Genomic DNA, 20,573 nt, shown 5'->3' with positions numbered 1-20,573 from the left:
CTTTCTTGAGATACGTCAACCCTGAATTCACCGTCTATACACTTGAGATATGCTCACCTTGAATTCACTTTCTGTATCTCAGCTGACTTCTCCATCTTTGGGATACCTCAGCTTTGAGGGCACCCTCTCTACCCCAGCTAACGTCTACATTCTTGAGATACGTCAACCGTGAATTCACCGTCTATACCCCAACTAACATCTGTCTGTACACTTGAGATATGCTCACCTTGAATTCACTTTCTCTATCTCAGCTGACTTCTCCATCTTTAGGCTACATCAGACTTGATAGCATCTTCTCTACCCCAGCTAATATCTATACTTGACATACGTCAACCCTAACTTCACCTTCTGTACCCCAACTATTGTCTATATTATTGGGATATATTCACCTTGAATTCACTTTCTTTATCTCAGCTGACTTCTCCATCTTTGGGATACCTCAGCCTTGAGGGCACCCTCTCTACCCCAGCTAACGTCTACACTCTTGAGATAGGTCAGTGTTATCTTCTCTATCTCAACTGATGCAGTAACATAGTAAATGATGGCAGGTAATGGACCATGTGGGTCTTTCATTCTACTTAATAAGGTGGCCAGAGTCACACCTGCCACTCCATGCAAGTCACACTCCTTTATGTTCAAATATTTACGTCACAAAGAGGGCAGTCAGCAACCTGGAACAAGACCAACCACAAATAGGCAGCCATATTTGATGCAATTTTGAAAGAGTGGTTTTATAATTTTGGTTGCAGTACAGTTGCATTCATTGTCAATGTCTGATTAAACCAACAATCGAAAAATTTTGCAAACTGACATTTTACTCGCTATCAACCTTAAGGTGTCTTTCCCTCTCTCTCAGAGTTGCACTTATAGCATATGTCAGGAATGTGATATAAAATATGCATACTTGTTCTTAATCTGTCCTTGCTGTTTTCAGGTCACATACTGTAGAAGTCCACCCAGCACTGGCCTTACTTCCCAACTGTTGGATTTGCCATTGAAGCCCACATTGGCACAGCTAGATCTCGAGGCTACTCCTCTTCGCATCGGAGATTGGCCGGGGCTCACTTAAAAGGGAAACTGTTGTCAGTAGCCCAAAGGCTGTGTCATGTCCTTCACCTAGTTCAGGAAGCCGCTAGAGTTCTACAGCATGCTGTGCCTAAGAGTCTTGTGAGTGTTTACTTCCTGGTTGTTGTACTTCCCTTTTATAGCCCCAGATGGGGCGCTGACAGATGACCTCATTTCCTGGCTAGGGATATATAAGGAAGTGCTTTACACTCCTCCAGTGCTTTGCAACAGGCTTCCAGAGGTGTGCCTCTCCATTGTGTGCCTCTCCATTGCCTGGCCAGTTCCTGTTTCCAACCCTGCTTGTTCTAGTCTTCCAGTCCTGTAGACCTGTTTGTTTCTGTCTCCAGCCTTGCTGTTCCAACTACTCTCTGGCCTCAACTCCATCGGACCAGCCCCCAAGGGCCATTTTAAGAGCCAACCTCTAGACAAACCCTGTTGTGTTCCAGCCAGTCTGCTAGGCACAGCCTAGTCCTACAGGTCTGCCTTTCTGAGTCAGATCCTGCCTTCTCCAACTCCCGGACTCTGCCAGACGGTCCTGTCAGCAATCGTCGAGGAGGGCCTGCACGGCGCTTCTGCCGCCCAGGTAGAGCCAACCTTATCCCTGTCCAAGGGCTCACCTTCCCTAACCATGACAGGCTGACTAGGTCGCTTCTTATTAAGCCACCTCTACACTGTTGTAAGCTTCTCTACTCCAGGCTGGTCCGCTACTTTCTCACCAACTCCAGTTCTAGGCCTGCAGTTCTAGATTGCTCCTAGTTCCTGTTTTTCTTTTGCAACCCGCTTCCTTATTCCCAATCCAGGCCTGCAGCCCTGGTTCACATGAAGCTCCTTTTTCAGCCATGTGATCTGTTTCACTGTAAGCTCCAACTCCAGTTTCCATATCAACTCTTGCTACTTACAAGCTCCACACCTGGTCAGGCATCCGGGCCTCTGAGTGCGACTCCTAGTTATCCTCCAGCCTGTGCACCCACACCTGGGGCTCAGGCCCTGCTCCGAACCTCATGAGCACCTTCTGTTCTCAGGACAAATTTATTCAGGCTGCTGGGTGGCATTTCAGACACTAGGAAACATAACTATTCCCGTTCATGTACCGGGTAATCTTTTGTGCATGGCAGGGGCGTAGCCACGGGTGTGCCTGGACAGGCCCAGGCCCAGCCACTTTTGCTCCAGGCCCGCCCAGCCTCTTATGCCCGCTCTCCCCGTCCGCGTGGTCTGCTCGCTTTTACTGCCCTGAAGCGCCGTTCTCCCTCCAGCACTGGCGATTCCCATATCCAGCCTTCTGCCAGCGCGCGTTGTCAGGGCCTCTTCTCAGGCACGTCCCGCCTACTCTGCAACTTCCTGCGTCCCACCTTTGTGGAAAACAGGAAGTTGCAGAGTAGGCTGGACGTGCCTGAGAAGAGGCTCCGACGATGCACGCTGGCAGAAGGCTGGCTATGGGAATTGCCGGTGCTGGTGGGAGAACGGTGCTTCAGGTCAGTAAAAATGACCAGAACTGACCATGTGCAGGGGGCTGTTGTGGGGGGGGGGGGGGGTAGCGGATGGAGAGGAGATGTGGCGGCGGGCGTGCAGGGGGGGGTGGTAGCTGGTGGAGAGGAAATGCGAGGCCTGTGCCCACCCAGTCTACCTCCAGGCCCATCTAAAAATTAAACTCTGGCTACACTACTGGTGCATGGTACATATAGAGAGATGGACAGACACATTATTCTGGTGTGAATCCAAACTCGTTTTCTGTAGTGGATACATTTAGTTATATTAAAATATAACTTTCAGTGAACAAATACATTCCCAAAACTATATATTCTATGCAGATGTGCAGTTTATATCTCTTCTAATCATTAGATAGTGAATAATTAATCAATAATGTGCTACAAGGTTCCTTTTGGATTGCTGATTCTAAAAAATTGACATATTTAAACTGCAGACTGAGTGGCCCAATGCTGTATTATAATGTTATACATCTGTACGAGGAAAAGGCTGATTTGAAATGGGGTCAGTGTAGGTCAGGAGCTCTGTTCTCAGTGGTTCTCTAAACAAATCTCTGGAAAGCTTCCTGATAGGTAGCTTTTGAGGGGAGATGGGGTTTCCAGGACAGTGGCGTGTGTAGAACTGCCTGACTGGGAAGAAAGTCTGCAATTACTTTTTACTCACAGGCCTTGTACCGGTTTTCAGTGGGCGTTTCCACCCTCGTGTTTTGCGGGTAGATTTTCCATTGATGTGAAAAAAATAAAATAATTTATGATCCCGCCCAAAATACAATCCCAGGTACACCTTGGAGAAAAGACGGCTGAGGGGAGATATGATAGAGGTCTATAAAATAATGAGTGGAATGGAACGAGTAGACGTGAATCGTTTGTTTACTCTTTCCAAAAATACTAGGACTAGGGGGCATGCGATGAAGCTACAAAGTAGTAAATTTAAAATGCATCAGAGAAAATATTTCTTCACTCAACGTGTAATTGAACTCTGGAATTTGTTGCCAGAGAATGTAATAAAAGCGGTTAGCTTAGCAGGGTTTACAAAAAGGTTGGATGGCTTCCTAAAGGAAAAGTCCATAGACCATTATTAAGGTGCACTTGGGGAAAATCCACTGCTTATTTCTAGAACAAGCAGCATAAAATGTATTGTACTGTTCTGGGATCTTGCCAGGTATTTGTGACCTGGATTGGTCACATCCTCTTATTTGTCAGAGACTCGACTACAAGTCCCTGGCATCATAAGTGAGAGTCTAGTGGAAACCTTTAGTGTTTCTGTTTTGGATGAAAAGTTGTCTTTCTTTTTGTTTCACAGTCGTGTACACTGGTGGGTACACATTGTAATACTATGCATATTTTTAAGTACCAGTAGGATAGCAATTCCGGGTAGCACATGAATTAGTCTGAGATACAGAATCCTCTCCTGCAGCACCATGAATCCAGACTGTAAATGTAGCTAGTACCATCTCTACGAGGTCAATTCATTTCATAATAAGTGACTAGAGCCATTTTTAACTGGTGGCTGATTCCAGATTGGGGGGGGGGGGGGGGAGGGGAGTGGGTCTGGAACTTGTAGAAGAATGACTTTTCCTTGTTTGCTATTCATTTCCCAAAATATGTAACTCTGTCATGTTTTTTTCTCTCTCTTATCTCTCTTTTTTTATTAGCTAATATTTAATAACTGTAAAGCACTTAGTGGGTTATCAATGAGCAATATATCAAGCCTTAAATAAACTTGAGACTTACCATTGCATAGCAAACATACATAGTACTGTACACTGGGGATAAGCATTCAGGTACAATATGTACCTGCCCCAAAGATTATAATCTAAGTGGGTGCCTGAGACAGTAGGAAATAAAGTGGCTTCCCAAAGTCACAGATGTTGTCAGTGAAAGAAGCAGCAGTTTAAGCCTGGTTTCCCTGGTTCTTACACACATTGCTTTAACCACTAGACCACTCCCTCTCCAGGGTCTTAGTACATAAGTACACAAGTGTTGCCACACTGGGACAGACCAAAGGTCCATCAAGCCCTGCATCCTGTTTCCAACATTGGCCAATCCAGGTCACAGATACCTGGTAGAAACCCAAATAGTAGCAACATTCCATGTAGAACCCCAAAGAGTAGCAAGATTCTAGAATTCTAAAGAATAACAAGATTCCATGCAGAATTTCAAAGTGTAGCAACATTCCATGTAGAACCCCAAAGAGTAGCAAGATTCTAGAATCCTAAAGAATAACAAGATTCCATGCAGAATTTCAAAGTGTAGCAACATTCCATGTAGAACCCCAAAGAGTAGCAGGATTCCATTCAGAATCCCAAGTACATAAGTATTGCCATACTGGGACAGACCAAAGGTCCATCAAGCCCAGCATCCTGTTTCCAACATTGGCCAATCCAGGTCACAAATACCTGGTAGAAACCCAAATAGTAGCAACATCCCATGTAGAACCCCAAAGAGTAGCAGGATTCCATTCAGAATCCCAAGTACATAAGTATTGCCATACTGGGACAGACCAAAGATCCATCAAGCCCAGCATCCTGTTTCCAACAGTGGCCAATCCAGGTCACAAATACCTGACAAGATCCCCAAAAACATTCTATGCTGCTAATCCCAGAAATAGTGGATTCTCCCCAAGTCCATTTAATAATAGTCTATGGACTTTTTCTTTAGGAATCTGTCCAAACCTTTTTTAAACTCTGCTAAGCTAACCGCCTTTATCACATTCTCTGGCAACGAATTCCAGAGAGGACTGAGAGGAAATGCTTGGCCCTCCAGTCCACCCCCCCGGGCTCCCCAGTCCACACCTGGTTAAGTCCCTGCTATTATTATAGCATGGGCTGGATTCAGTAAAAGGATGGCACCATTTTCTCTAAATATATCTGGGCCTGAGTTTAGAAAAGGCATCATACGATGTCAGGCTAGTGTTTATACGGGAGCACATTTGGTTGGGTTACCGCTAGCTTGCAGTACAGGTTGATGCATTCCTAGTGTAACCCCTATTATGTACTTACCGACACAAGATTATCCAGTTTAGAAACCGTATGGATGTGGGAGGCTGGGTAAGAAGGTGAGACCCAGGCACCGTTGGAGGTGAGGCAGGATTTTAATTACAAAGGTTAACTGAGTTCTTGATAAAACCATGTACTTAAGTAATCAAGTTATGCAAAGGGACAGTGAGTAGAGAAAAGCTTGTATAGAAGGTGAAAGAGAAGTTGCCTGTTTGCTTAGCATAACAAACAGCCTCTTAATATTTAATACTGTGCATTTGCTAATCCTTTTATGGAGACCTAACTCCCACATTCGGAGAACCAGGAGATAAAAAAGGCTGTTTGTTCAGGCAGCCTGAAGTTGTTGACTTTGATGGCAGTACAGTGTTGGCAGGCAGTCCTGTAGAGGTTTCTGTACCCTGCCCACTGCTAGACAGCCCAGCGGCGACAATTAGGGCATTTCAAGAGAACAAGCAGAGTAGGAAGTAGCCTCGTGATTAGAGGAGAGGACGGAGAATCAAGTACATAAGTACATAAGTAATGCCACACTGGGAAAAGACCAAGGGTCAATCGAGCCCAGCATCCTGTCCCCGACAGCGGCCAATCCAGGCCAAGGGCACCTGGCAAGCTTCCCAAATGAACAAACACTCTATACATGTTATTCCTGGAATTGTAGATTTTTCCCAAGTTCATTTAGTAGCGGTCTATGTACTTGTCCTTTAGGAAACCGTCTAACCCCTTTTTAAACTCTGCCAAGCTAACCGCCTTCACCACATTCTCTGGCAACGAATTCCAGAGTTTAATTATGTGTTGGGTGAAGAAACATTTTCTCTGATTTGTTTTAAATTTACTAAACTGTAGTTTCATCGCATACCCCCTAGTCCTAGTATTTTTGGAAAGCGTGAACAGACGCTTCACATCTACCTGTTCCACTCCACTCATTATTTTATATACCTCTATCATGTCTCCCCTCAGCCGTCTCTTCTCCAAGCTGAAAAGCCCTAGCCTCCTTAGTCTTTCTTCATAGGGAAGTCGTCCCATCCCCGCTATCATTTTAGTCGCCCTTCGCTGCACCTTTTCCAATTCTACTATATCTTTCTTGAGATGCGGTGACCAGAATTGAACACAAATTCCACCGATGCACCTTGTCTTCTTGGGTCAGTCACTTCAGTCCCTTTTTCCTCAGGTACAAAGTGCGGCTGAATTTATTATAGTACAGTATTAAACAGGCCCCGCTGTTTAAAATGGGACTTGCAGTCAGTAATGTGTGTTTAGCATACACAGACCTGCCAAGTCTCCCGCTTCCGTGGGTCATTTCCTACCGAGAAATCAGGATCTCCCACTGAGTGGCCTCCTGTCCAGCAATAGCAGGAAGCGCCTTCATAAAGCACCATGTCCTCCTTCTGCTGACCACACGGCAGCAGGAGATGACATTTTATGAAGGCGTTTCCTGCTGCCGCTGGATGGGGAGACCACTCCCATAGCTGCTGGCTGCGAATCAGCTGTGCTAGGAGCGGAGAAATAGGTGGAGTTGTGGGTGGAACAATGGGTGGGGCGCTGTGGGGCAGAGCTGGGGTGGGCTGGGGGCAGACCCTGAATCTCCCGCTGAGTGGATCGGCCCCCCTTGGCAGCTCTGCATACATTTGCATCCAGCAGTGGCTCAAGAGGTTGTGACTAACCAAAGGAGGAATGGTCCTCATAGAAATTGCAGATACAGAACCTACTATCGTAGGCATCCAGGTCTACTTAATATCTTCAACAGATCCAAATGCACAAAAAGAGGTGAAGTATGAACATAAACATCCAGTATCTGTCTCCATCATTAAACTTGGACAAACATCCACCAATGCATAAAGGGAAGAAAACTACAGAATTTGCAAAACCAGGGTGAGCGCCTTCTTAAAATGAGCGGATAAAGAACTGAGAATTAACCTTACCAGGTTCTGGTGTTTTCCTTCCCTGGTTCGAATAAAATCAGAAACATAGACTTTGCGGCCGATCGTTTGCTATTCTTATTCCTTCTATCATCTTTTTAACCTTTCGTGGACATTACTGTACTTTTTTTTATGGCATTTGATATCTGTTGAATATCTAAACTGAGCCCTGAACATAAATGTGATGTAGGTCTACTCAACAAGTATGGGAATTAGATCTCAATGACTCATTATCAGACACCCATTGGTTTCATGTTTGGTCAACTGGTCCAAGAGCCTCCTTATCAGCTACGCAATCTCTTTTCTTCATGTATCGTGGAGCTCTTTGGACTCCAAGAAACAGTAAAGTGTCTGGTTCCTCAAACTTTGACCTCTGCTGGTCGTGCAAAAGGTACACAGGAACTCTTATACGTCTTACTAGAATGCCCTAATCTAGTTCTTTTTTTTGGTCAGATATTTGGGATAAGCTGAAAGAGATATTTGGTTTCCAGCCATCATTTTTACCAAAATATATAATCTGAAAGTCCATCTGTATTCCATTTTTCCTTTCAGATGAAGATAAATTATTGTTTGATTTTCTAATATTAAAATTAATTATTTCACATTGGAAGGACAACTCTCAAGTGAATGTCTATCTTTGGTGGAACTGGATTTTAGTATACAAAAAATATGAACAGTCTGTTCCTCACTGGGTCCTTCAGCTAAACTTAAGAAATGGAAAACTCTAGATCTTTTTCTTTCTCCTATTACTTAGTCATATAGGGGTCCTTTAACTAAGGTGCGCTGAAAAATGGCCTGGGCGTGCGCAGAATTATTTTTTAGTGCACCTACAAAAAATGCCTGTTTTTTGCCGAAAACGGACGTACGGCAAAATTAAAATTGCCGCATGTCTATTTTGGGTCTGAGACCTTACCAAAGCCATTGACCTAGTGGTAAGGTCTCATGCGGTAACTAGGTGGTAATGGTCTATGCGCGTCAGAAAATAAAACATATTTTAGACGCGTGTAGCGGACGTGTGCCAAAATTGAAATGACCACAAGGGCCAAGCGGTAACTGGGTGGTAACTCCAATTTGGCACATGTTGGGTGCGTGTAGGCGCCTACGCGGCTTAGTAAAAGGGCTCCATAGTGGTGTTTGTAAAACTCAGCTTCGGTAATTGTACAATGTTCTCTTGAGCTTGTTTTCCTATCAATAAAAATAATTAAAACAATAAATGTGATGTCATAAAAGTGTGTCATAATGCAAGGATGAGATCTTTGTTCCTCTGTTTGCTCGTATCCTCTCTCGGACCCATTTAGGACTAGAATTCCGTAAATGGAGCCCAAAAAATGCACACCGAGCGTTGGGTGCCATTTGTAGACTAGCACATAGCGCTGGGGTCTGCACCCAAGATTTACACCAACTGAAATTCTCACTGGTAAATTAGGTGCAAATTCTATAATACTGTGCTTATCTTTAGTCAACACTCTTGAGCCACCCATGCCCCTTCCCATGACTATGCCCCCATTTCAGTTATGTGCTAAAGATAATCACCATAACCTCCCTAGATGGCTTGACTTTGAGAAGCATTTAAGTTCCCCTTTTTCTCTTCATCTTCTTCCTTCGATGGATGCATTTCAATATCCCACTGGTATGCGTTTAATTAAAGCTACTGCGAAGCTCATCACCACTATGAGAAAAATATTTAAAATGTATGTTCCTCTTTCTGATATTAGTATTTGGTTTAATTCATCCATTAAATTAAGTAATTCTACTGGCCACTGTGGCAGGAAAAAGGTATATGGTCATTATCTGAAATTACTATATGTAATGATGTGACTTCTGCTGAATCTGCTTGTCTACAATGTAATTTAACTACACTTGATGCTGATTCTTGGCTTTCCCTCTCTAATGTCTATCAAAATTTGTTGCATACCACGGGTGGTCAGTCAGATGCTACTAATCTTACTACCTTTTGTCATACTATGCTATACGGTCTGTGCCAGAGCTGGTGGTGGGAGATGGGACTGGTAATTGGGAGGCGGGGATAGTGCTGGGCAGACTTATACAGTCTGTGCCAGAGCTGATGGTGGGAGGCGGGGATGGTGGTTGGGAGGCGGGGATAGTGCTGGGCAGACTTATACGGTCTGTGCCAGAGCTGATGGTGGAGGCGGGGCTGGTGGTTGGGAGGCGGGGATAGTGGCTGGGCAGACTTATACGGTCTGTGCCCTGAAGAGGACAGGTACAAATCAAAGTAGGGTACACAAAATTAGCACATATGAATTATCTTGTTGGGCAGACTGGATGGACCATGCAGGTCTTTTTCTGCTGTCATCTACTATGTTACTATGTAATGGGTAATAGGAAAGCATCGAGAATATACAAATGTATACATGAGTCTTTCACAAACCCCTGTCTTGAGCTCCAACATAGACGGGAATTGGAATTGTTCTGACACGATGAAATTGATTGGCTAACCTTTTGGTCTAAATCCACTTTCTCTGCTGGTATACTACTACTACTACTTAACATTTCTAGAGCGCTACTAGGGTTACGCAGCGCTGTACAAAATAAAAAAGGACGGTCCCTGCTCAAAGGAGCTTACAATCTAAACACAATCTATAACACAATCATCATTTTTTGTTCTTCATAGAGCTTATTGGACTCCTTTTCAAAGTGTCTAAACTAACCAGATCAACATCTCCTCCAGAATGTTGGTCTTGTTCTGCTCCTGTTGGTCACCTGAAGCATCTACTCTTTGAATGTTCCCATGTGTCCACCTACTGGAAATTAATATGGAAAAGAATATGTTCGATAATTCCCTTCTCCTCTCCTGTTGGTTTGAAATATGATGTGATAATACTTCGTTCTTCAACCCCTAAACTTACACTTGAGGATCAATATCAAAACTGTTTTGATATAATGATGGCTCTGGCCACCCATCTTATAGTATTTCATTGGAAAAACAATTTGCATTTGAACTTTTGTGAATGGTGGAGTCGTCTTTGTACCATTAGAAACTATGAAGAATCTGCAGCTTTTAAATTTCATCAATTGCCTGCTTTTAAGAAGCATTGGGCTCCTTTTGATCATTACATCAAAACATCAGCGTCTCCGAGAGATTTGACTTTTATATTTATACTTAAATTGTCACATTTATCTATACGTAATGCATTTGGTTTTGTTGTTGTATGTTATATTGGTTTAAATTTTCTTGAAAACTCAATAAAAATGATTAAAAAAAAAAAGATTTGCGTGCACATCTTTATAGGTTAGTATATAGCAAGATGCACACGCAAATCCAAATTGTTGCCAATTAACACTAAAAATTTATAGCAGCCAATTATTGGCGCTAATTAGCTCGTTACTCAAATTTGTGCGTGCAACTTTTAGTGCACACTAACACTTATTTGCAGTATTATTTATTTATTTGTTACATTTGTATCCCACAGTTTCCCACCTATTTGCGGGCTCAATGTGGCTTACATAGTACCGGAGAGGCGTTAGCCAACTCCGGTGATGAAACAAATGCAAAGTGATGTTATGGTAGATTAAGAGTCATGTGTTACAGAGAAGAGGAGTTATATTGTTCATTACGGGCATCAGGCTTATTGTACCGCTGAGTCCTGTTTGTTTATTTGCAATACCGCTCTAGCTGACGGGCAGAACAGAGCAGTGTACAGGCTAAAAAATTAGGAAACAAGAAAAGAACTCCATTAATGTATAGGAAAGCAGGGTGTTAAGTGTAGAGACACAAGCATTGCCAAAAGAGGGTACAGCAAACATACAAAAGAAGGATAGGGTCAGGGCCGTGCCAACGCGGTAAGCGAGGTAAGCGTGGCAGGGGGGCGCCCCACCGCGCCATGCTTGCCTCGCCCTCCCGCTCCCATGTCCCAACTGCCCGCCCTCTTCTCCCCCCAACAAAATCTCTTTTAAATTTACCTCCGTCCGGCTGGCAGGCCAGCGAACAGCGCAGTGTCAGTGAAGGAGGCGGCGCTCCCGACGTCTCTACTAGTCTTCCTTTTGCTCAATGTCCCGCCTTCTAATGATGTCCGAAGAAGGCGGGACATTGAGCGAAGGGAAGACTAGTAGAGACGTCGGGAGCGCCGCCTCCTTCACTGACGCTGCGCCTTCGCTGCCCTGCCAGCCGGACGGAGGTAAATTTAAAAGAGATTTTGTTGGGGGGAGAAGAGGGCGGGCAGTTGGGATATGGGAGCGGGAGGGCAGGGGAGAGAGGACAGCGATCATCTTCACAGGGGGGGGGGGGCGCGCTCCAACCGCTTGTCTGCGGGGGGGCGGCACCTGATTCCCTGCGGGGGGCGGCACCCGATCCCTTGCAGGGGGGCGCCACAGACCCTTGGCATGGCCCTGGACAGGGTCAAAGGGTAACCCTGGTAATTTCAGCCAACTGTTTCACCAAAAGCTAAGCAGAAAAGCCAGGTTTAGTTTTAAAATCCTTAAAAGAGGAATTGCTACAGAGAAGAAAGGAGGAGATTGTTCCAGGTATGAGGAGACAGGAACAAGAATGAGCTGTGACGGGTTGATTCCAAGCGGGCACGTTTTGGAGAAGGCAGAACTAAGCGGTGATCGTTTAATGAATGGAGGGTTCTGGAAGTATATGACGCTTGATCTTATCGTTTTGATGCCTGGCCGCTTCCTTTGGCTTCCTACCTTGATGACCCAGACCAATAAGCATTACCATTGGCTAGGATTCCCCCTTTTCCTCCTTGCAGCATCCACCTCCCCTTGAATACCCAAGGAGGAGATGGTGGAGAGGACTTTGGGTGATGTCCCCAGCAATTGCCACTGAGCCTTCGGGCTGGATCTATCAAGCGTACTCCCTGATTTCAATACTCTTGGTTAGCAGTGCATGTAGACGTGGCATTTGCCCATGAATACACTCCGATGTCCATCAGGCATAGCATTTTCAGCAAGCCTTGGCAGTCCCATGCATTGTCTAGGACGCTTTGTAACTGCTTTTAAAATAATCACACGGTCCAGTGGATGTTATTTTGATTTAACTATTGCAGTACATGTGCCAGTGCTGGTTCATGACAGGCGTGTGGGGGAGGGAATAAGCTTAATTATTATTTTTTTTAAATAAATAATGGGATTATACTTGCATATGCCGTGAGATTTCATACTGTGTTTGCACAATTCTGCTCTGCTCACTGAGAACGATCATGTAGGAGGTAATTTTCAAGCTAAGTGGGAATGCAATTTACAGACACAGGATTAATACAGGTGAAATGCTTTTTTACCCACATCCGTTGCCTCGAAAATTACCCTCATAATAACTCGTCTCATATCTATAGTCGTTTATGAATTAAAATCTTGCTCAGCAAAGAATTCTCCTTTTGAAAGCATAATAAAAACGATATATCACAATTGCTAGCATGGAGTTCTCTGAATACATATGAATAAAATCAGGAGATGTCACATATGTTTTATTACTATGGTGTCACCTGGGCATTGTGGACAGACGAGGAGGCAGATGGTTCCTTTCATCTAAATATGCTTTTACACAGTAACACGGTCACTTTCATCAACTTAAATTGCAATCAATCTGATACAGGTGACCAATACAATCAAGCTAACAGTGGCGTAACAGAGCAACACTTTGGGAAGCTGCTACATTAAACCTTCAACTCTGATTCTAACTATTTTTCTATTTCCCGACCCCGACTCTGACTCCTACTATGCATTAGGGGGGTAGCCAGACCTTGCGGTGGGAGGGGGCCAGAGCCCAAGGTGAGGGGGCACATTTTAGTCTGCCGCCCCACTGTCACCCCCCCCCCACTGCCTCACCGCTTCCCTCCCCCCCGCCCTGCTGCACCCCACAGCAGCAAATACCTTTGGTAGTGGAGGTCCCCAACCCCCACCAGCTGAAGCCTTGTTCAGCTCCGGTATCCACCACATGCTCAGTTTCACTTAATGAAGCGTGCCACACGTGAGGAAGAAGAGAGAGGAGGGCAAGCAACGCTGGCATGGATTGGGCAACCCCGCCAGCCAAACCAGGGGCCCGGATCAAATTTGAGGGGGCCCCCATGGACCCACGTAGCTACGCCACTGCTATGTATAGTAAATCTAAGAGAAATTTGATTAATTACAGAAACATAGGATATTTCTTTATCTACAAAATAAAAACTAATAAACAAAAAATATATATTTATTTGACATTTTAACAGAACACGAACAAAAGATGCTGTCAAATGAAAATTGGCAATACATTGTTCAAGTGTTTATTTTGAAGCTGGAGTCAGAGTTGGTACATATTTACCTACTCCAACTCCATCCAAAATTGCTTCCAACTCCGTGACTCCAAGTCCACAGTCCTGATTCCAAATCACCCGTGCGGAAGACTTTTCTGCCACGTGTACACGTTTTTTTTGCCAAACCTATGTAAAGGCCATGGCAGTAATCCGGATGGGGCATAATTAAAGACTGCACCATTATGTGAAACGCACTCGGATCCAAAAAAGGTCGTAGCCTTCTCACCTGTTTCAATTTCCAATACACCACTCTCAGTTCCCTTGATATGTTGGGTTCCAAATTCAAACTATCAAATTTCTTTACGCTTGAGAAGACTGGAAATGACCTAGATCAAAACAACTGGTGGGTGAAGAAAGGGATCAAGCCAACCTAAGTGGACAAATTCTACGCATTAAGGTGATTGGTACAAATCCAGTCTGCAACTGCACATTATCTGCATTCAAAAAACCCTAAGTAGAGGAGTGTGGTAGCCGTGTTAGTCCACTCTTACGGTTATCAATAGAAATCAAACAAAATAAACCATGGAAAAGAAAATAAGATGATACCTTTTTTATTGGACATAACTTAATACATTTCTTGATTAGCTTTCGAAGGTTGCCCTTCTTCTACATGGAATCTTGCTAGTCTTTGAGATTCTACTTGGAATGTTGCTACTCTTTGGGGTTCTACATGGAATCTTGCTACTCTTTGGGGTTCTACATGTTAAATAGAGAGGTGTGGTAGCCGTGTTAGTCCACTCTTACGGTTATCAATAGAAATCAAACAAAATAAAACATGGAAAAGAAAATAAGATGATACCTTTTTTATTGGACATAACTTAATACATTTCTTGATTAGCTTTCGAAGGTTGCCCTTCTTCGTCAGATCGGAAATAAGCAAATGTGCTAGCTGACAGTGTATATAAGTGAAAACATTCAAGCATTACTATGACAGTAAAATAGATACCATTGGAGATTCTACATGTAATGTTGCTACTATTGGAGATTCTACATGGAATGTTGCTATTCCACTAGCAACATTCCATGTAGAAGGCTGCGCAGGCTTCTGTTTCTGTGAATCTGACGTCCTGCACGTACGTGCAGGACGTCAGACTCACAGAAGCAGAAGCCTGCGCGGCCACGTTGGTGATCTACAAGGGCCGACTTCTACATGGAATGTTGCTAGTGGAATAGCAACATTCCATGTAGAATCTATAGAAATCAAACAAAATAAAACATGGAAAAGAAAATAAGATGATACCTTTTTTATTGGACATAACTTAATACATTTCTTGATTAGCTTTCGAAGGTTGCCCTTCTTCGTCAGATCGGAAATAAGCAAATGTGCTAGCTGACAGTGTATATAAGTGAAAACATTCAAGCATTACTATGACAGTCTGACAGGGTGGGAGGATGGGGGTGGGTCGGAGGTATGCATGGGGACATCAAAGCATATCATTGATATTCTAACAGGATGGGTGTGGATAGGTGAGGGGTGGGGAACCCCATTAACAAAGCAATGAGCCCAATGGTCATGAAAAATATTAAATAACAGAAGAGATAAACTAGACCCGGGGGACTCCACACTTGGGCTTTGTCACGGAACACCTAGCACCCACCTGGGGCTTAGAGGGTCTGTCCCCAGCACTGCTCAGGCCCGCCTGCACCTCTGCATGTGCTCTATACTGACACCCTCCTCCCTTTGGTGACAGGGTTCTGGGCTCGATGGACCCTTGGTCTGTCCCAGCATGGCAATGCTTATGTACTTATGCCCTCCACTTGCAGGAATACAGTTGGAGGAATCCCGCACAGCTTAGAGGGAACATTGAGGGCAGGTGAAGAAAGGGAAAGTCTGTGCACAGCATTTTCCCAACCACTCCTCTGCTTCAGGGCCGCAGAGAGGGGGGGGGGCAGGGGGGGACAAAATTCCCCGGGCCCGGGCCTCCAAGGGGGGCTCGGCGCCAGGGTCAGGCTGCCGGCGCTGCAGTTCCCGGTCTCACCTACCTGCCTCCTTTGCTCTGGGCCCCCTGCATTCAAAGCGGCAGTCACAGATCGCCTCCCTTTGGGCCTTCCCTCCCTGTGTCCCACCCTCGCGGAAACCGGAAGTTACATCATACGAGGGCGGGACACAGGGAGGGAAGGCCAAAAGAAAGGCGATCTGCGACTGCCACCTTGAATGCAGTGGGGCCCGGAGCAGTGGAGACAGGCAGGTGAGACCGGGGACTGCAGCGGCGGGGGGAGCGACGGGGGGCGGCAGGGCGGCCTTGCCCAGGGCCCGGCCTAGTCTCTCGGCTGCCCTGCTGTGCTTCAGCCTCCTCAAACAAATAAATCACTGACCGTCTATGTGAGGATTTAAAACTTATACACTTAGTCTCAGGGCCCCCTCTTTTATAAGCTATAGTGTTAAACATAGGAGAACTCCATTTTGACACTGTCGTTTGGTTTTCCACAGAGGTGCGTTTTCAGAAGTGGTTCTGGCTGAAGAGAAGACCAACGGGAAACTCTTTGCAGTGAAATGCATCCCAAAGAAAGCTCTGAAGGGGAAGGAGAGCAGCATAGAGAATGAAATTGCAGTTCTGAGGAGGTAAGTGACCCACTGCTGGAAATCCGGTTCTGTTTGCAGATCTCATGAATCAGCCTCTTCTCATCAGGGAAAGTCTATATAAGAGAAACCTACATCCGATTAGCACTGAAATCTGTAATACTTCTATGACGGGGGGTCCTATCACTGCCAGGGCTCAATGAGTATGATGTGAAAAGAGAGAGGGTATGAGACAGAGACCTGTATGCACTGTTATTACTGGCCATAGTTCTAAAGATGTGAATTTTCCGGCATATTCTGCTCCCTGAGTGGATAAAACTTTCCCATGCTGGCTTGCGCACAGTGATTTTGGAATATCATCTTTACAGGCCTCGTGGTTTCTTCAGACAGCCAGCAGAAATCCTGTTTAACTGAACCTTTCAGTACATTAGTGTTTACCAGGGTTTTACAGGTAATGTGGACATGGGGCTTTTAGGGCAGGGGCATAGCCAGACCGGCGGGAGGGGGGGGGGTCCAGAGGCCGAGGTGAGGGGGCACATTTTAGCCCCCCCCCGGTGCCGCCGACCCCCCCCCCCCGCCATTTTTGACCACTGCCACCACCACCTTTAACCCCCCTGGTGCCAACCCTTTTAACACACCCCCTTCCCGCCACCGGGTACCTTTGCTGGCGGGGGTCCCCAGCCCCCACCAGCCAAAGTTCTGTTCTCCGGCATGGCTGCATTGCTGATCTGCAAGGCTTCTGTTTCTGTGACTCTGATGTCCTGCAGAACGGCAGACTCACAGAAACAGAAGCCTTGCAGATCAGCAACGCATCCGCGCCGGAGAAGAGGACTTCGACTGGTGGGGGTTGGGGACCCCCACCAGCAAAGGTACCCAACAGCGACGGCGGGGGACAGTTGGCGGCAGGAGGGGGGGTCGAAGGGGTTGGCGGTGGCGGGGGGGCCAGGGCCAAATATACGGGGACCCATGCCCCCATGTAGCTACACCCCATGAGCATGTAGGCACCCCGGCGTCGGCAAATGAATGATAGCAACAGGGTAGTGCATGCACCAGAGCTTTCAAGAAGGGACTCGTGTGGTCTAGAAAGTTCTTATACCACAACATCTTAGATCAGTGATTCCCAAACTGGTTTCCATGAATTCTCTTCAATGCAAGGTCTATCCAGTTGGGACAGGAGCAATCCTCAGTTACTCTTTCTCATGCCATCTGCGCTGACAAAATGGCTGCAGGGACCTCCCGTGGAAGTCTCATGAAACTGCCACTGGAAGCCCTGGCAGCCAGTTTGAGATCGGAGGCCACATGGGTAGGATCACTGCCGTTCGCTGCTGCCCATACCAGCTCCAATCTCACAGTGGCTGCTGGGACCTCCAGTGGCAGGTTCACGAGAGGTCCCAGCAGCCATTTTGTTACTGGAGCTGGCGTTGGGTTCCGCCGTAGAAAAAAGTTTGAGAATCACTGCCTTAGATCATTCTCGCACTGTTACAAATTGCAAAGAATACAGTTCCGCAGAAATATAACAGGTGTGCGATAAGCATTACACTGACAAAATAGGGCCAGGATTAACATGTTCAGACTGTGAACTTATGCCGTGAACTCCTATAAGACAAATGAGTTTGTGCTTTGTAAAATATGGCCGTGAGTCACCCCTGAATGCTGTTCTCTATTGACAGCCTGTTATTCAACACATTTTTGAGTCTAAGAACAAGCAGGACTACGGACTATGCAGCTTAACCCAAGAATAAAGAAGAGGGTGGGCGGATGAGAGAATACCTTCTATTTTTCCTGTAATTGGATCCATTTGGGCTTGGGAGTCTGTACACATTAGATGTTTTTTTCTGTAGCGTGATATGTAGTTATTGCTCATCTCATTTACATATCCCTATTCAGTGGATATGAACATAACCCTCATCTGCTGTTCCGATTCTGCTATAGAAGGCCAAGTTTGGAATTTAAAACAAAAAAGAAAAAAAATTAACCTGTTGGTTTGCAAGTGGGGGGGGGGGGGGGGGGGGAGGGTGGAATCTATCGGGCACTGTTCAACCAGTAACCAGGACTGAATTTTGGACTCAATAAGCAGATATTACCTGTGCCATGGCTTAAGTACTTCTGGGTGTTTGGATCTGCAGGTCTAATCCTGTATGCTGATAATATGGGAAAGGGAAATTGGGCTTGATATACTGCCTTTCTGTGGTATTTTGCAACTACATTCAAAGCGGTTAACATATATTCAGGTACTTATTTTGTACCAGGGGCAATGGAGGGTTAAGTGACTTGCCCACAGTCACAAGGAGCTGCAGTGGGAATTGAACTCAGTTCCCCAGGATCAAAGTCCACTGCACTAACCACTAGGCTACTCCTCCACTAGCAACATACCATGTAGAAGCCTGCCCTTGCAGATCAGCAATGCGGCCGTGCAGGCTTCTGTTTCTGTGAGTCTGACGTCCTGCATGTGCAGGACATCAGACTCACAGAAACAGAAGCCTGCGCAGCCGCGTTGCTGATCTGCAAGGGCAGGCTTCCACATGGAATGTTGCTAGTGGAATAGCAACATTCCATGTAGAATCTCAAATAGGGAAAGGGAACTGGAACTTGACATACCGCCTTTCTGAGGTTTTTGCAACTACATTCAAAGCAGTTTACATATATTCAGGTACTTATTTTGTACCAGGGGCAATGGAGGGTTAAGTGACTTGCCCAGAGTCACAAGGAGCTGCAGTGGGAATCGAACTCAGTTCCCCAGAATCAGAGTCCGCTGCACTAACCACTAGGCTACTCCTCCACTCATTCCACCAATAAGAGCCAACCTCATCAGTGATGTCACAATGGCTTGATTGCCCGATACTTGGCTCACTTCTGATATTGTGATGTCATAAGGGAAAGGGAAATGGGACTTGATATACCGCCTTTCTGAGGTTTTTGCAACTACATTCAAAGCGGTTTACATATATTCAGGTACTTATTTTGTACCAGGGGCAATGAAGGGTTAAGTGACTTGCCCAGAGTCACAAGGAGCTGCAGTGGGAATCGAACCCAGTTCCCCAGGATCAAAGTCCTCTGCACTAACTATTAGGCCACTCCTCCACTCCTCCATATGAAGTCCCACAAGTCATTTTTATACTTTCTACTAGACTGTTTTCAGAATATCCCTAATGAATATGCATTAGAAATCACTATCTGAGTATCCCTTTTCCACTCTAGTTACAATATCATATATCACCTGTCTAGTAACTACCTCACATTTATTTAGACATTTCAAAAACTTCTTTATAGAAAGCTTTCATTTACAAACTGAATTAAAACCTTTTCGACCGGCACGGCGTTTTTGTAGTACAGAGGCGCCATTGTTCCTGGACTTTGTTGAAGGTTCATCCTAGGAGTGCGGCTAAGAAGGTGGTGTAAGGTTACAAGTCAAAAGCCCTGAAGGCGCAATTGGCGAAACACAGACCTGTGTAGGGTTTGACATCATTAAAAAGACGTGGATAATAATTGTCACTCTGCGACTGTAAGAGACGGAGAACTTTGAGAGAACGTTGGTGTGGTTTATTTCCAGATGAAGAAACTTGCATCGAAAAAATAACGCTATTGTTTGAGATACAAGTGGGAACCGCAATCTGTGGAACTGAAAGCGACAGAGATAAGTGGACATTACTGTGAAAATGTTTGGGTCATGATGGACAATTATTTTTTTTTTTTTCAAAATATTTTTTTGGTTTTCCAAATGTAACAATATAAAGCAACAGTAAAGAAAAGGAGCTACATTTGTACAGCTGAGCTGTAGTGTAGGGTGTATCATTCTATTTTCTTACCTATATAATAAATTAATATATTTCACAGCAGTGACTTTACTTTTATTCCAGTTCTCTCTAACAGAAGAAAAGTTCTGGTGTAGGCCCAGAACAGCCAGGTTCCTTTATAATATATAACCCCTGGACAGAGCTAGGAAGTTGGTTTAGCCAGACTCCTGTAAACGGAACCTGGGAATTACTCATTGGGTAGCTTTGCCCAGAAGAGTTATTCATCCTATAAAGGCAAAAGGAATGAGGAGCAAAAGAAAAATAAGGTAGGGAAGGAAAATAGGAAAAAAATGTCCAGGTGTCTGATATATAAGTTCCTTACATTGGGCCAATGTTACATCTGAGGAGATTGAAGGTAGTTTTCCAATGGAGACCAGACTTTTTTTTTTTCGTAGAGATTGTCGTTTGAAACTTCTCTGCCATGGCAAACTCAAATTTCTGATGTTGTAGAACTGTATTCCACCAAAAATGAACATTCAATAGATGTGCAGATTTCCAGTTTTGTAAAATACCTCTTTGAGCAATGGTGAGGAGAATGTCGAAAAA

At 45.0% G+C, this 20,573-nt stretch overlaps 1 protein-coding gene across 1 annotated transcript in view; it reads left to right on the top strand.

Annotated features, from left to right (window-relative positions):
* Positions 1-20,573, top strand: part of CAMK1D (calcium/calmodulin dependent protein kinase ID) — a 310,716-nt gene that overhangs the window by 158,744 nt on the left and 131,399 nt on the right. Inside the window, exon 2 of the mRNA XM_030216962.1 lies at positions 16,144-16,275. Coding sequence (XP_030072822.1) covers positions 16,144-16,275 — 132 coding nt within the window. The remainder of the gene's footprint in view (positions 1-16,143; positions 16,276-20,573) is intronic.

The sequence above is a fragment of the Microcaecilia unicolor genome, chromosome 10 (genome assembly GCF_901765095.1).
Source record: "Microcaecilia unicolor chromosome 10, aMicUni1.1, whole genome shotgun sequence".
Lineage (NCBI taxonomy): Eukaryota > Metazoa > Chordata > Amphibia > Gymnophiona > Siphonopidae > Microcaecilia > Microcaecilia unicolor.
This window is presented reverse-complemented; position numbering and strand designations above follow the sequence as displayed.